Raw genomic sequence first — 14,939 nt, forward strand, 5'->3', positions numbered from 1 at the left:
AACTTAGTTATTAAATGGATTTTAAAATCTAAATCCAGAGTTCTCATGAATTACAAGAAAGCTTAAGAATTTAAATTATACACTTTCCCTAAATGTGAAGAAAATGCTCTCCACAATTATCAACATTTTTATTTATAAGATAAGCAAATCTCAAAACTACAAAATAAACTAGAAGACATTACTAAGTATGTGCAAAATGACCATTTAGAATCAGGAAGTGCATGCCCTCATCTCTGAACAGTAGTGAGATGGTCTAATGGAACTGAATATGAATTCCAGCTTCACCACTTATTATATATATTATATACCTTGGGCAAGACTCTTTATCTGGGTTGCAATTTCTTCATCCCTTACAATGGGTACAACATCTGTCTCACATCAGGATACCATGAGAATTAAACATATTATGTATGAAAAGTACTTCGCAAAAGATTTGGCACATGGTAAGCACTCAACAAATGGAAGTTAGTATTATTAGATACACACATTTAAGCTCATGCCAATGACTCCGCAACTCCTTACTCAAAACTATAAAGTTATATACTTCTAAAAAAGCTTCAAAATCTGTTTTTTTTCTAACAGATAAGAAGCAAATTCAAATTTGTAGGTGTGGGGTTCTAGGCAGGCACACTGACAGCAGCAAATGAGAGCTGACATTAATAAGGAATATACATTCTAATAGCAGATTAGTCAGAGCCATTTTGAGTAGGGGCAAACAACTTGATATGTGTCTTTTCTTTTTGAGGTAATAAAATTTTAAATTGTGAAATATAGAGAAAATTATGAAGAATATAACAAACACCTTCTAATACTCACCACCCAGCTTTATCAAATTTTAACATTTTGTATCATTCAGATTTTTAAAAACATTAAAAACACAGTTGAAGTACCCTGTATATCCCACCCCAAACCCATTCCCCTCCCTCCCTCTCCAGAGGGAACCACTATCCAAAATTTGTTGTTTGTTGCGCCCCACACAATTTTTTAATACCATGGATTCATAAGTATGGAGCTATAAACAACTGATAATATTGTTTTGCACTCTATTCTTTAAATACTTAACGAGCACCCACTATGTGCTAGGCATAGTTCTAGGTGCTGGGGATAAAGCAGAGAACAAACCAAGAAATATGTGCCCTCATCAAGCTTGTGTCTGTATATTTTCAAACTATATAAATGGTATCACACTATATACAGCTCATTCTACAGTTTGCTTTTCTGGTTCAACTTCACATTTCTGACATGTATCTCACATGCTGATTCTTTTAGTTTAACAGATGTATAGTATTCCATTGTATAAATATACCAGAGTTTACCTTCCTCTTGCAGATTTATTTCCTTCTAAAACTGATAATTTATAATGAACCTTTTCTTTCTTTAAAAAAAATTTTTTTTAATTGATTTTTTACAGAGAGGAAGAGAGAGGGATAGAGAGTTAGAAATATCGATGAGAGAGAATCATCAATCAGCTGCCTCTTGCACAATCAGCTGCCTCTTGCACACCCCCTACTGGGGATGTACCCGCAACCAACGTACATGCCCTTCACCGGAATCTAACCCGGGACCCCTGAGTCTGCAGGCCGACACTCTATCCACTGAGCCAAACCGGTTTCTGCATGAACCTTTTAACATACCTCCTTGCTCACATGTGCTGTAATTTTTTTTTAATTGATCTTCAATTTTACCGGACATTGCAAAATTGCTCTTCAAATTAATTTTACTAATTTATACTCCATCAATAATATCTAAGAGTTTCTATTTCTCAACATCTTTGGTGTTTCTTCACTGCTATTTTTATTTGCATTTCCATGGTAACTACCGGTAGTAGGCTTGAAAATCTTTCCATACTCATTGCTTATTTCAGTTTCTCTTATGTGATTCTCTGTCATTTTGTTCCAGAATAATTGTCTTACATATTCTGAGTACTTATCCATTTTTTAGTTATGTGCATTAAAAACATTTTCTCCCACTAGCCTATAGCTTATCTTCTCACATTCTTATGTCTTTGGTTATAAGAAAGTTTTAAATTTTTTAAAAATATATATTTTATTGATTTTTTACAGAGAGAAAGAGAGAGAGATAGAGTTAGAAACATCGATGAGAGAGAGTCATCGATCAGCTGCCCACAACCATAGTACATGCCCTTGACCGGAATCGAACCCGGGACCCTTGAGTCCGCAGGCCGATGCTCTATCCACTGAGCCAAACCGGTTTCAGCGAAAGTTTTAAATTTTAATGCAGTTGAACTTTTAATCCTTAATGGCTTGTGCATTTTGTATATTTAAAAAAAAATCCTTTTTATACTTAGGGTATAAATATATTCTATATTTCTTCTAAAGCTTTAAAGGCTTGCTTTCATAATTAGGTATTTAATCTAACTGGCAGTTACTTTTAGTTATGGTATGAGATAAAAATTTAATTTAATTTTTTCATATGTATAACCAGTTCTCTGTTTTCCATCTCCCATATAATGCCCCTGCTGTCATATGTTAAATTTCTGAAGCTCTGTTTCGTCCCATTTGTCACTTAATCTATCCCTGTCCTAAGACCATATTTGATATCTGGAGAGGTGAGTACTCCTATCATCTTAGTCTTCTTCAAAACAGTCTCATATATTCTTGGTCCTTGCTGTTCAATATGAATTTTAAAATAAAGTTATAAAAACTTGATATTTTGATTAAAACTGCACTAAATTTATAGATTAATCAGGGCACATACTTAGGTTGTGAATTCAATTCTTAGTCGGGTGAGTGTGGAAGGCAACAATTCCATGCTTCTCTCTCACATCAATGTTTCTCTTTCTCTTCCCCTTCCTCTCTCTCTTAAAAAAGAAATCAATAAAAAAGTCCTCAGGTGAAGATTAAATATATATATTTTAAATTTTAAAAATATATTTATTATTGATTCCAGAGAGGAAAGGAGGAGGAGAGATAGAAACATCAATAATAAAAGAGAATCATTGCTCGGCTGCCTACTGCACGCCCTCCCCCACACTGGGGATCGAGCCTGCAACCCGGGCATAACCCTGACCTGGAATTGAACCATGACCTCTTGGTTCACAGGTTGATGCTCAACCACTGAACCATGCCAGCCAGGCAAAAGTTAAAATTTTATCAAGCATCTCTAGTTTATCTTTTATAGCCTCATTTTTTATTTGCTTGATTTACTAGTTTTGGATGCAACTATATATATATATATATATATATATATATATATAATAAGGTCTCTGTCTTGTTCAGAAAAATAAAATAAATTCAGAACAACGTTTCATTAAATATATATATGATAAAAAACTAAAAGTAACTAAAGTAATATATATAAGCAACCGGCTGACCAGACAATAGCTATCACACACACTGACCACCGGGAGGCAGATGCCCAACACAGGAGCTGCCAAGCTGCAGTGACTTGGCAGCTGCAGTTCTTGAGAGACGCACCTGGAACCAGAGAGGAGGGAGCCCAATCCGGGGTGTGTCACCTGAGAACCGCCCTTTCGCAATCTGGGGCCCCTCAGGGGATGTCGGAGAGCTGGTTTCAGCCCAATCCCCGCAAGCCAGGCTGAGGGACCCCACAAGTACACAAATCCGTTAACTGGACTGCTAGTAGATTTATAATTCCTTATCACTCCATTTTGGTTTTTATACTTCAAGTTGCATATTTATAAATATCTTATTGTGGATTTTTCCTTTTCTTAATATGTACTGTTGCATTTTATCGTTATTAAAGACTTTGGTCTTCCATCTGTCCGATAATAACCTACATCACTTTTCTTTTTCCATTTCTGGGCATTTTTGGTATCTCTATAGAGAATATATAAATGATTTTGTTTTTCATTCAAATTGCTGTCTCTGTGTCTTTTAATAAGATCTACCCATTTATACCCATTGTGAACTACACATATATTTAGAACTATTTCTACTTCTTTTTTCTAATTATCTTTCCTTTGCTTTATCATTATTATTTATTATTATTATTATTAACACTTTTTTAAGCTTTCCTGTCTTCAATATTCTTTTTTCCCTTCTTCTGCTGGTTTGGAAACTGTACACTGTACTTCTATTACTTTAGTTACTTTTAAATTTTTTTAAAATATATATTTTATTGATTTTTACAGAGAGGAAGTGAGAGAGACAGAGAGCTAGAAACGTTGATGAGACCAGCTGCCTCTTGCACACCCCCTACTGGGGATGTGCCCACAACCAATGTAAATGCCCCTCACCGGAATCGAACCTGGGACCTTTCAGTCCGCAGACCAACGCTCTACCACTGAGCCAAACCGGTTTCGGCTACTTTAGTTACTTTTAGTTTTTTATCATATATATATTTAATGAAACGTTGTTCTGAATTTATTTTATTTTTCTGAACAAGACAGAGACCTTATTATATCTTCCCACTGAACAAAACCCCTCCTATATGTATAAAAAAAATGGGTATAACCTATTTTTTGTTACTCTCTGGAACTATATTGTTCAATTTGGTAGCCATTAGCCACATGTGACTTTTCAGTTCTTGGTATGTAGCCAGTCTGAAATGATGTACCCTAAATATACAATATGCCCTGGATTTTGCATGAAAAAAAAAATATATATATAAAACATCTCAATACATTTTATACTGATTACATGTTGAAATAATAGTTTAAACATACTGGGTTATCTAAAATGTATTATTAAAATTTAATTTTAAAGATTTCTTTTTTAATGCAACTAGAAAATTACTTAAGGGACCAGAATTAGAACTTTAATTTAATTTTTAAAATATATTTTATTAATTTTTTACAGAGAGGAAGAGAGAGGGATAGAGAGCTAGATACATCAATGAGAGAGAAACATCAATGAGCTGCCTCCTGCACACCCCTCCACCAGGGATGTGCTCACAACCAACGTACATGCCCTTGACCGGAATTGAACCTGGGACCTTTCAGTCCGCAGACTGACGTTCTATCCACTGAGCCAAACTGGTTTCAGCAAGAACTTGAATTTTATTTTAAATGTACCCCCTAAAAAGCCCCTAATTATATTTCTGCTAATAATAATTAATATCATTTATCATTTCACCTAATTAAAATTCTTCACTCTAAAACAATGGTTCTCAACCGTTCTAATGCCGTGACCCTTTAATATAGTTCCTCATGTTGTGGGGACCCCCCAACCATAAAATTATTTTCGTTGCTACTTCATAACTGCAGGTTTGCTACTGTTATGAATGGTAACGTAAATATTTGTGTTTTCCGATGGTCTTATAAAAAACTAAAAGTAGCAGGGTCACCTAAGAACATTGGAAAACATAGGTATCTTCATTACCATTCATAACAGTAGCAAAATTACAATTATGAAATAGCAACGAAAATAATTTTATGGTTGGGGGTCACCACAACATGAGGAACTGTATTAAAGCATTGCAGTATTAGAAAGGTTGACAAACACTACTCTAACATAACAGTTTACCTGGATATGACATGGTATTGCCTTAGTATTTTTTAAGGTTTTCCATTTCTTCCTAGCATCAATTGTTGCTGATAAGAAACCTTCTGTTAGCTTATCATACCTCTGTAGGTTATCTGGCTTCTAACTTCGGTGACTTTTATGATGCTCTCTTTATCTTTGATATTCTAGTTTCACTACAACCTATCTAGATGTGAATTTTTTTTCTTTAACCTACTTGATATTCTAGATTTTACTCTTGATGGAAGGACTCAGGTCCCTCTTCAATGCTAAGAATTACTTGTCTCTGTGCCCCTCTGTCTTCAAAAATTAGTTCTCCACCGCAGAAACCGGTTTGGCTAAGTGGATAGAGCGTTGGCCTGCGGACTGAAAGGTCCTGGGTTCGATTCCGGTCAAGGGCACGTACCTTGGTTGTGGCACACCCCCAGTGGGGGATATGCAGGAGGCAGCTGGTCAATGTTTCTCTATCATCAATGTTTCTAACTCTCTATCCCTCTCAATTCCTCTCTGTGTAAAATAAATAAAATATATATATTTTTTAAAATTAGTTCTCCACCAATCTCTGCATCTTCTCTCTTTTTTTGTAATTCTTATATATTTATTGGAGTCTTTCAACTAATCTTCTATATCTTTTAACTATTCTTTCATATTTGTATCTTTTTCCTGTGTTCTAGAAGAAATTTTTAGTACTATTTTCCAACCCATTAATTCTATCACCAATGGTGTAAACTTTAATTTTACACTGTAAAGGGTAAATTTATCTCATCTACTGTGTTTTTATATACCAACTACAAAGAATTCTAATTGGTTCATTTCCACATTAACCTGTTTTTGTTTCATTCTGTTTCAAGAAAGTACCCCTCAACTTATTTCTTTGAGCATCCTAAAAATGCTTTAAAGTTCCTTCTAATCAATGGAATACTATGCAGCCGTTAAAAAGAATAATATCACCTCATGGATACTAATATGAAATGATTTCTAAACATGTTTTGAAGTGAAAACGCCAAAGTACATAATAGTATGTATACAATGCTACCATTTATATAAAAGTGTATGCATATATTTATGTATGAGTATGTATATGCTTGCATATGGACAAACTATCTCAGAAAAGATAGCAATAAACTGGTAATAGTGGTTGCCTCTGGGGAGGGGAATTGGGTGGCCAGGGGACAGAGGTGGGAGATAGACTTACTTTTCACTGTTTACCCTTTTGTACCTTTGAATTTTGTACCTCTTGCATGTATTACCTAGTCAAAAAAAATAAAAATAAATAAAATAATTTATTTTTTAAAATAAAAGTCTTTGTTGGACTACTCCATAAATTAATTTCATCCAGAGAAAATGCCTGTTAGTTGCTGATTTTGTTATTATATTAATATTAGATGTCTTCATGAGTTTTGCGATTTGGGTTGTAGGCACATTTTGAGTAGTAAAAGGTTTTTGTTTTTGTTTTGTTTTTCTCTCTCCACCTATTTGATAGTTTTTAGTTGGCCCCACTTTGCATTACTGGACCCCTAAATGACAACTAGACCTTATAATAATATTAAGACCTGCAGTTTCATGATGATATTGAAGCTATCACATATATTCAATCACTGACTCAATAATGACTTAATCAATTCCTGGTCATAAGTCTGTGTCTTTATCAACTAAAACTATAGCCCCAGTAGTTAACAGCTTTTTCCTTTTTTCATCCTTTCACAAATGAGATATACATTCCAACAAAACCCCTGGCTTCATGTAGTGATTCTGGTTTCCATCTCACATGAAGCACTTCTAGCACTTTTTTGTGTTCAGTTTCTGGCCCACAAAGATATTTATTGTTTCACAGCCTGGGTATATCTTTTGTGGTACTTATTTTTTTGTTCTTAGATGTGTTTAGAGCATAGATGTTACATTAAAACTCAGTAGGTCATCTTGACTAGAAGTAATTTCCACAGTTTTGTTTTTTTAATTAAAAGTAATAATTAAAAAAGTAATATAATCTCTACATAAAGTTTATAAAATTGCTCATAATCCATTCTAACTCATCTACTGTTAGCATTTTAAAATATTTCCTTCTAATCTTTTTTTTCCTGCATCATGTCACATTTGTAGTTTATATCATGATTTTAATCTATATTATCCCAAGTATTTATATATGTTGATATGTAGTCTTTGGGACCATCATTTTAATGACTGCATATTAATCCACCTGTTCAACTGTTATCTATTTCCCACATTACTGAGAATTTAAGAAGCTTCCAACAGTCCTATAAAGAAGTTCTCTGTGCATATGTGCCTTTTCCCCTCAATAGTTTGAATTTGGGAGCTGGTGGTGAAACAAGCTAAGTAACAGGATTGCCAAAGCCTAAAGGCAATACAAGACTATTATCATACTAGATGAGGTTCATAATGATGATTCTAATACATGAAGAGAAAAAGAAAATCATGTGGAAGTGAAAAATGTATTTCAGAAAGATTCTAATCCAAAACAGTTAACAATAAGTTTTATAATTAAAGGGATAAATTTCACAAGGGATAAAATTCACAACTCACAAATGTGTACTGTATGTCTAGCACTACCGACAAAGCATTACACATTTTCATGAACTTCCAAAACAGAATATTTTTGGTGACAATAATAAAGTTCATTTTTTACTATAATACTAACCTGATATTATTTACGCAGTCTTCATGGGCTTCAGAAAGTGTTTTTATGTGCTTAGATGATATAGGGTCAAAAAGCAGAACTTCAGTCTGTTCACAAGCAACCGTCAGCACTGACCTGAAAGCAAGTGACACATTTCTTTTTAGTTTTCTAGTATTCTCTGGTTATTTATATTTATTTATAATTATGCAAACTATAAGTGAGTAACTTCTTTTTGCCCATGTTAGTAGGAAATAGTTAAAATACTAATGATATCCACTATTGGCACTAGTAGGAAATGGTCCTCTTTATATTATGGTGGAATACAAACTGGTATAGTTTATGTTTGAGGAGTATAAGTATCAAGTTTCAAATGTGCATATATTTTGACTCAGCAATTTTTTTTCTGGGCACTTATCTAGACACATAATAATTCATAAATACAAGGAATATATGCTTCATTGTAAGGAGAAATTGAAAGAAACCTAAATGTACATGAAAGAAGGATGGTTGATTTTTAAAAGAGATAGTTTTATGTGGTTACGATATGAAAGAACTCCAAAACATATTTTTAAATGAGAAAAGCTGAAATGAAGCAACGTAGAGAGAAAATCTTATACAATAAAATTTTGTATTTATCAGTATTAAAATGCACTGAAAAAGTATATATCCTATCAGTTAGACATATATAGTCTTATCTTTTCCTTTTTTTTTTAGTATTGTGTCTATTTTCAAAACTCTTCCCTATTACAAAGTTATATTTTCTTTTTTTAATATATTTTATTGATTTTTTCACAGAGAGGAAGGGAGAGAGACGGAGAGCTATTAGGAATAGAAACATTGATGAGAGAGAAACATCGACCAGCTGCCTCTTGCACACCCCCTACCGGGGTTGTCCCCGCAACCAACGTACATGCCCTTGACTGGAATCGAACCTGGGACCTTTCAGTCCACAGACCGACGCTCTACCGCTGAGCCAAACCAGTTTCGGCTACAAAGTTATATTTTCATAAACCTTTTACAAGCCTCATTTTGATTTCTAAAAATCCATTGTCTTTTATTGATTTTGGTTAAGTCTAGTTTTCTGTGGGCACTGCTCTTTCAGATGCAGATCTAGCAAATAAAATCATGAGTCTTTGAAACTACAGTCTCCTCAATTTATTGTTCCAATAACAAGTGGAATTTTGTACATTTAAGCTGAAAGTGCAAAAGATAGAATATCAAATAGACAAACTTTTGTATTCAGAAAAAGCTTTTTAGATAAAGTTGGAGAGGGAAAAATTCAAACTGTCCCCATATTTAGTAATCATAAAATTATCCTTCAAAGGGCATCTGCATAAACACCATTTTTTTTTTTAGTGGACTTCAAATATTTACTATATCTGATGGACTTTTGTGCCAATTGATCATCATGAGTAAGAAGTATTCAAATTAATGTATATAATTTTAGATGGTGTATAAACATTTCTTTTTGTTAGTCAGAAGAGACATGGAATGGACTTTTCTTCTTGTATAACAGGAAATGAATCAATAACCTTAATCATTATAAATAGGAGATCTATAAAACATTGTTTTGTTTTAATCCAATTATATTTTTGTACATGGCATGAGTTGTAACTTTGGTCCAGGCTTGTGTTGGAGGCAACCAATCTATGTCTCTCTGTTACATTGATGTTTCTTTCTTTCTGTCTCTCCCTCTCCCTTTCAGTCTTTCTAAAAATTAATGGAAAAATATCCTGAGGTGAGGATTAACAAAACAAATGTGTATATATTTTGTCCCCATATCAAAGCCTACGCTTTTCTCATTGTTTGAAATCCCATCATTATCATATACCGTATTTTTCGGACCATAAGACGCTCCGGACCATAAGACACACCAGTTTTTAGAGAAGGGAAATGAAGAAAAGAAGATTCTGAAACAAATAGTGTCCTAAAATATTTTATGTGCATTAAAACCCAACATCACAGTCATAAACACATGTAATCAACCCTGTAAAGTAAACAGCAGCATTTAGAACCATTTTAGAGCCGGGCAAGCACACAGAGACCACACAGAGCCGGGCAAGTAAAAAAACTTTTTTTTTAAAGTATATGTGTAGGCTATATTTGGACCATAAGACGCAGGGACTTTCCCCCCCCACTTCTGGGGGGAAAAAAGTGCGTCTTATGGTCCGAAAAATACGGTATGTTTTGTTTTTGTACTCTATGTTGTATTCTATACAACATTACCACACTATTTTAATTTCTAAAAGTATATTTGATATGTGGCAAGGTAAGATACCTTCACTGCTTTATAAATTTTTTTCAGGGGCTAATATTATGCTTTCTCTTCCAAGTGAATTTTAGATATAGTATATCAAGTCCTACTAAGACATCTTATTGGTATTTTTATTGAGATGCACTGACTTTGTTGATAATATATCTACAAACAATTGTTCTTTTCTTTTTTATTACCTTTTTTCCCTTGCGGCATTGGCTAGGACTTTCAGTACAATATTGAATAGAAATGTTAATTTAGCAGCCACTCTTGTCTGTTCCTTTCGATCTTCAAGAATGTATTCCCCATTTCATCATTAAATACAATGCATTCTATAGAGGTTTTTTTTGTCATTGAAGCTACCAAATTCCTATTATTTAGATTAAGGAAGTTCTCTTATACAACAAATTTGCTAAGTTTCTTTTTCATTAAAATATGTTAAACTGTATGAAACATTTCCAATATTAATTGAAATTCTCTCGTTATATTTTTCCTTTAAGATGTTAATGTAGTGATTTACTTTATTTTCTAATAAAAGTCAAACCAAATGAAAAGTCAAACCAACTTTTCATTTCTATCATATTGCTAGATTTATTTGGCTACAATGGAGAGCTCACATCTCTGGCTTCCCTCCTTTTGCAGTTCTTGGTCCTACAATTTCCTCATTGTCTCAAGCCTTCCAAATAAGGTTTTTATATCTTACATTAAATATTTATATTTTCTCTAGTCTTTAAAATTATTCTCAGAGGGTTGGTCCAAACCATGTATTTTACTACTTTTGGAAAACTACAAAGTCTACCTTTTGCATCTGAGGTCATTGCCCACCCCCCTCCCCCCACCTTTCTTCCTTCCTTTCTTCCTTCCTTCCTTCCTTCCTTCCTTCCTTCCTTCCTTCCTTCCTCCCTTCCTTCCTCCCTCCCTTCCTTTCTTAAATATATTATTGAATTCAGAGAAGAAGGGATAGGGAGAGATAAAAACATCTATGATGAAAGAGAATCATTGATTGATGCATCTTGCACACCCCCTACTGAGGATCAAGCCCGCAACCTGGGCATGTGCCCTTGACTGGAATTGAACCCAGGACCTTCAGTCTGAAAGCCGACGCTCTCTCCACTGACCCAAACCAGGGAGGGCTCATTTTTAATATTGTATATTTGGGCATTCTCTTGATTGATGAGTATTTTTCCATTGTATTTATTTTTTCAAAGACACATTTTTCTTTCAATTGGGTATTGCTATGGAATTTTAAAATTTCACTAATTCATCCTGGCTTGGCTAGAGTGTCATCCCGATACACCAAGGTTTCGGGTTCAATCCCTCGTCAGGACATTTATAAAAATCAACCAATGAATGCAAAATAAGTGGAACAAATCTGTTTTTCTCTCTTTCAAAAATAAAATCAAAACAAAATTTCACTAATTCTATTTTTTAGAATTTTCTTCTTTCTTCTGCAAAGATTTACTTTGCTGTTATTTGCAGATAACTATTCTTTTTCTTCAGATGGACACTTAGCTCATTAATTTTCCCTGTCTTCCTTTCCAGTTTATTAAAGACTATAATTTTTCTATGACGTACTATTTTACTTACATATAACCTTACAAATTTTGAGACATGTGGTACTTCTATCATCATTTAGTTATAATTTCCACTGTTATTTCTGCTCTAAGCCCATTGTGTGCCCTGAGTTATTTATAAATGTTTCTTAACTTTAAAATACATGAGTTTTTTAATAGTTATTTTATTAATTTATAGCAATCACATTGTACTAGAAAAACTGTACTCTAAAATAAACTTTTGAAATATGTGGGCTTAAAAGTATAAATTTTATAAATTTCTTTTGTGTTTTAAAAAACAAGCATAAAGTAACATATAGTCAGTCAAGTATGATACTTTAAAAAGTTAAACATTTATTAGTATAAATTAACATGAATAAAATTAAAATAATAATCCTATAGATTATAAAAATGCTTGCCAAAATGGTATTAGTTGTAACTCAAATTATTCAACAAATTATTCTAGTAACTTCCAATCATTTATTAATATTTGGAAATTGTAGCCACAATCTTGTTTGATCCAGATGCCCTTGTCTGAACCATGGATATAGGAAATTGCATAAAGCCCTTCTAAGAATTTCCCTATTAAATAGGTAGTCATTATGTAACTTGTAGTCTTGATAAGTTAAAAAAAATAATTATTAACAGAATTGTACATTCTTAACTTTTGTTGAACTAAGTGTATTTTTAATGCTTGCTGTTAGTTTTCTATATTCAATATGTATTCATATTAATAACTAAGTGACAAAAGTAATTTATTGATATATCATATTTAATTGATTCAAATCTAATCCCTCAGCCCAGATGAGAGGTAATATAATATGGCAGTTATGAGTAGAAGTCAGGATAGAAATCCTTCGTACATGATAATCTTTTTGCTTCTCAGTTCCCTCAACTAAATGTTTCTGGTACAGAGAAGAGTTAGGTTGGCAGTCATTTTCATTAATAAAATGAGTGTTATTAATACCATGGTGGGCTGGCATTCAGTGGGTTTTGGCAAACTTATCTCAATAAATAATGGCAAAATGCAATAGGAATGATAAAATTAGGGATCTGCATCCCAAGAGTCATTTATCCATAAACCATTCCCTTAGGCCTCATTCCTCTATTATAGATTTTATCCTGCCATAGAAGTACACACTATGCCAAGAGTTAATATGCTTGGATAGTACCTGAAGTAGTAGTATTACTCTCATTAGACTGCCCTCTTCATTTCTCCCCAGAGTATGCAGTTCTCACAAAAGACCATATGAAAATGGGAAAGTCGCGGAATCCGGTTTGGCTCAGTGGTAGAGCGTCGGTCTGCGGACTGAAGAGTCCCAGGTTCGATTCCGGTCAGGGGCATGTACATTGGTTGTGGGCACATCTCCGGTAGGGGGTGTGCAGGAGGCAGCTGGTCGATGTTTCTCTCTCATCGACAGTTCTAGCTCTCTATCTCTCTCCATTCCTCTCTGTAAAAAATCATAAAAAAAGAAAAGAAAAAGAAAAAAGAAAATGGGAAAGTGCTTGATAAAGGCAGGCAGCCCCAAAGGTCCCAGGTTCGATTCCGGTCAAGGGCATGTACCTTAGTAGTGAACACATCCCCAGTGGGGGGTGTGCAGGAGGCAGCTGATCGATATTTCTAACCCTCTATCCCTCTCCCTTCCTCTCTGTAAAAAAAAAAAATCAATAAAAAAAATTTTTTTTTTTAAAGATATACTTTGAAAATTATATCCAGGCCAAGCATGAAATATTCCATCAGCCAGGAAAAGGCTGGGCCCCCTGAACAGAAGCAGGTAGCCCAGCCTGGGAGCTTCACCAATGTCCTACATCGTCAGGCACCACTGGGCATCTTCCTGGGGCAAAGGAACGCGCGCTGGTCCCCTCGGACCGGCCAGGCACAGGGCACAGGGCACCTGCAAGCTGCCGCCCCCTGACACCAGCTTAAAGGAGACAAACGCAGGCCTAGGGTGACAGGGACAGGACGGGCAGCTATTCCGTGTATTTCTACTGAACACCTACTGTGTGAACGTCTACCTAGCTCTGGGCCCGCATTTCTCCAACCCCGAGCCGGGCCTTCCTGCGGGGGAGAGACGGACGAGGCCGCCTCAAAGTGCCAGGCCGCGGTGCCCAACCCCCGAGGGCCCGCTTACCCGTCGGGCGAGTACTCGAGGTTGAAGACGGCCCCGTGGGTGCGGGTGCTGAGGTACACGGAGTCCGCGGGGTGGATGGAGCCATAGAGGCTGGTCATGGTGCGGAAGTTGTCCCGCGCCGGGTCCACGAACAGCCCGCGGCCCAGGCTGCGCTCCCGCAGCCACCCGAACAGCCGGGCGCCCGGGCCGCCCGGGCCGGCGCCGGCCCCGCAGTCCGGCCCCGACCGCCGGCGCGGCGGGGAGAGCGGGGACCTCGGCTTTCCCGGGGCCGGGGCCACGGGGGACTTCGGGGCTCCCGCCAGCCAGGGCTCGCCGGCGCGCGCGGCGGGGGACGGCGGCGAGGGGCTGCGGACGGAGCGAGGGCTCCTGGAGGGCGACAGGGGAGGAGGGGCTGCGTCAGCCCCGGGCGGCGGCGGCGCCGAGAGGGGCGCAGGGAGCGGCCCGGCGGCTGCCGCCGGCTCCCCGAGCGGGGCTGGCTCCTCAGTGCCGGCTCCGGCCATCCGGTCCCCTCCGGGGCTACCGGGCCCGCAGGGAAACATGACCGACGCGCCCGCCCGCGGCTCCGGGCCGCTACCCCGCCGGCCTACAGCTCTGCGCTCCCGCTCCCGCCGCCGCCACTTCCGGCGCGCGCAGGCCTAACCCCGCCGGCTGGGAAACCCGCGCCGCCGCTCGGCCGCCGGGGACCGCGATCGGGGGAGCACCGGCCGGCCGAGGCAGGAAGGCGGCGACGAGGTGTTTTGGGGGGCTGGATCGGGACCGTTAGCTTCTGGCCCCGGAGGGCCACGGTGGGTGTGTAGTTGTCGGTGACGGTGGTCCTGACCAGTCTGAGAGGCTGCGCATGATTGTGTTCTGTGATCCCCGCTGCACCCCGAGGCCAGCGAGGGGAAGACGTTACCAACGCGTGTGAGGGGTACACACACA

The 14,939-nt window shown here is 37.2% G+C and overlaps 1 protein-coding gene across 4 annotated transcripts in view; it reads right to left on the bottom strand.

The window, feature by feature from the left end:
* DCAF10 (DDB1 and CUL4 associated factor 10) overlaps positions 1–14,660 on the bottom strand; it is a 33,502-nt gene extending 18,842 nt beyond the window's left edge. For 2 of the 4 annotated variants that reach the window (XM_045579991.1, XM_036433316.2), the window contains exons 1-2: positions 14,019–14,660; positions 8,101–8,214 (exon numbers count right to left, since the gene is read on the bottom strand). In XM_045579991.1, coding sequence (XP_045435947.1) covers positions 8,101–8,214; positions 14,019–14,557 — 653 coding nt within the window. In that variant the 5' untranslated portion in view covers positions 14,558–14,660. The remainder of the gene's footprint in view (positions 1–8,100; positions 8,215–14,018) is intronic. The other 2 variants (XM_045579990.1, XM_036433315.2) reach the window with 2 other exon arrangements.
* Positions 14,661–14,939: the final 279 nt, after the last annotated feature.

Source organism: Pipistrellus kuhlii, unplaced genomic scaffold, assembly GCF_014108245.1.
Source record: "Pipistrellus kuhlii isolate mPipKuh1 unplaced genomic scaffold, mPipKuh1.p scaffold_m20_p_12, whole genome shotgun sequence".
In the NCBI taxonomy this organism is placed as follows: domain Eukaryota; kingdom Metazoa; phylum Chordata; class Mammalia; order Chiroptera; family Vespertilionidae; genus Pipistrellus; species Pipistrellus kuhlii.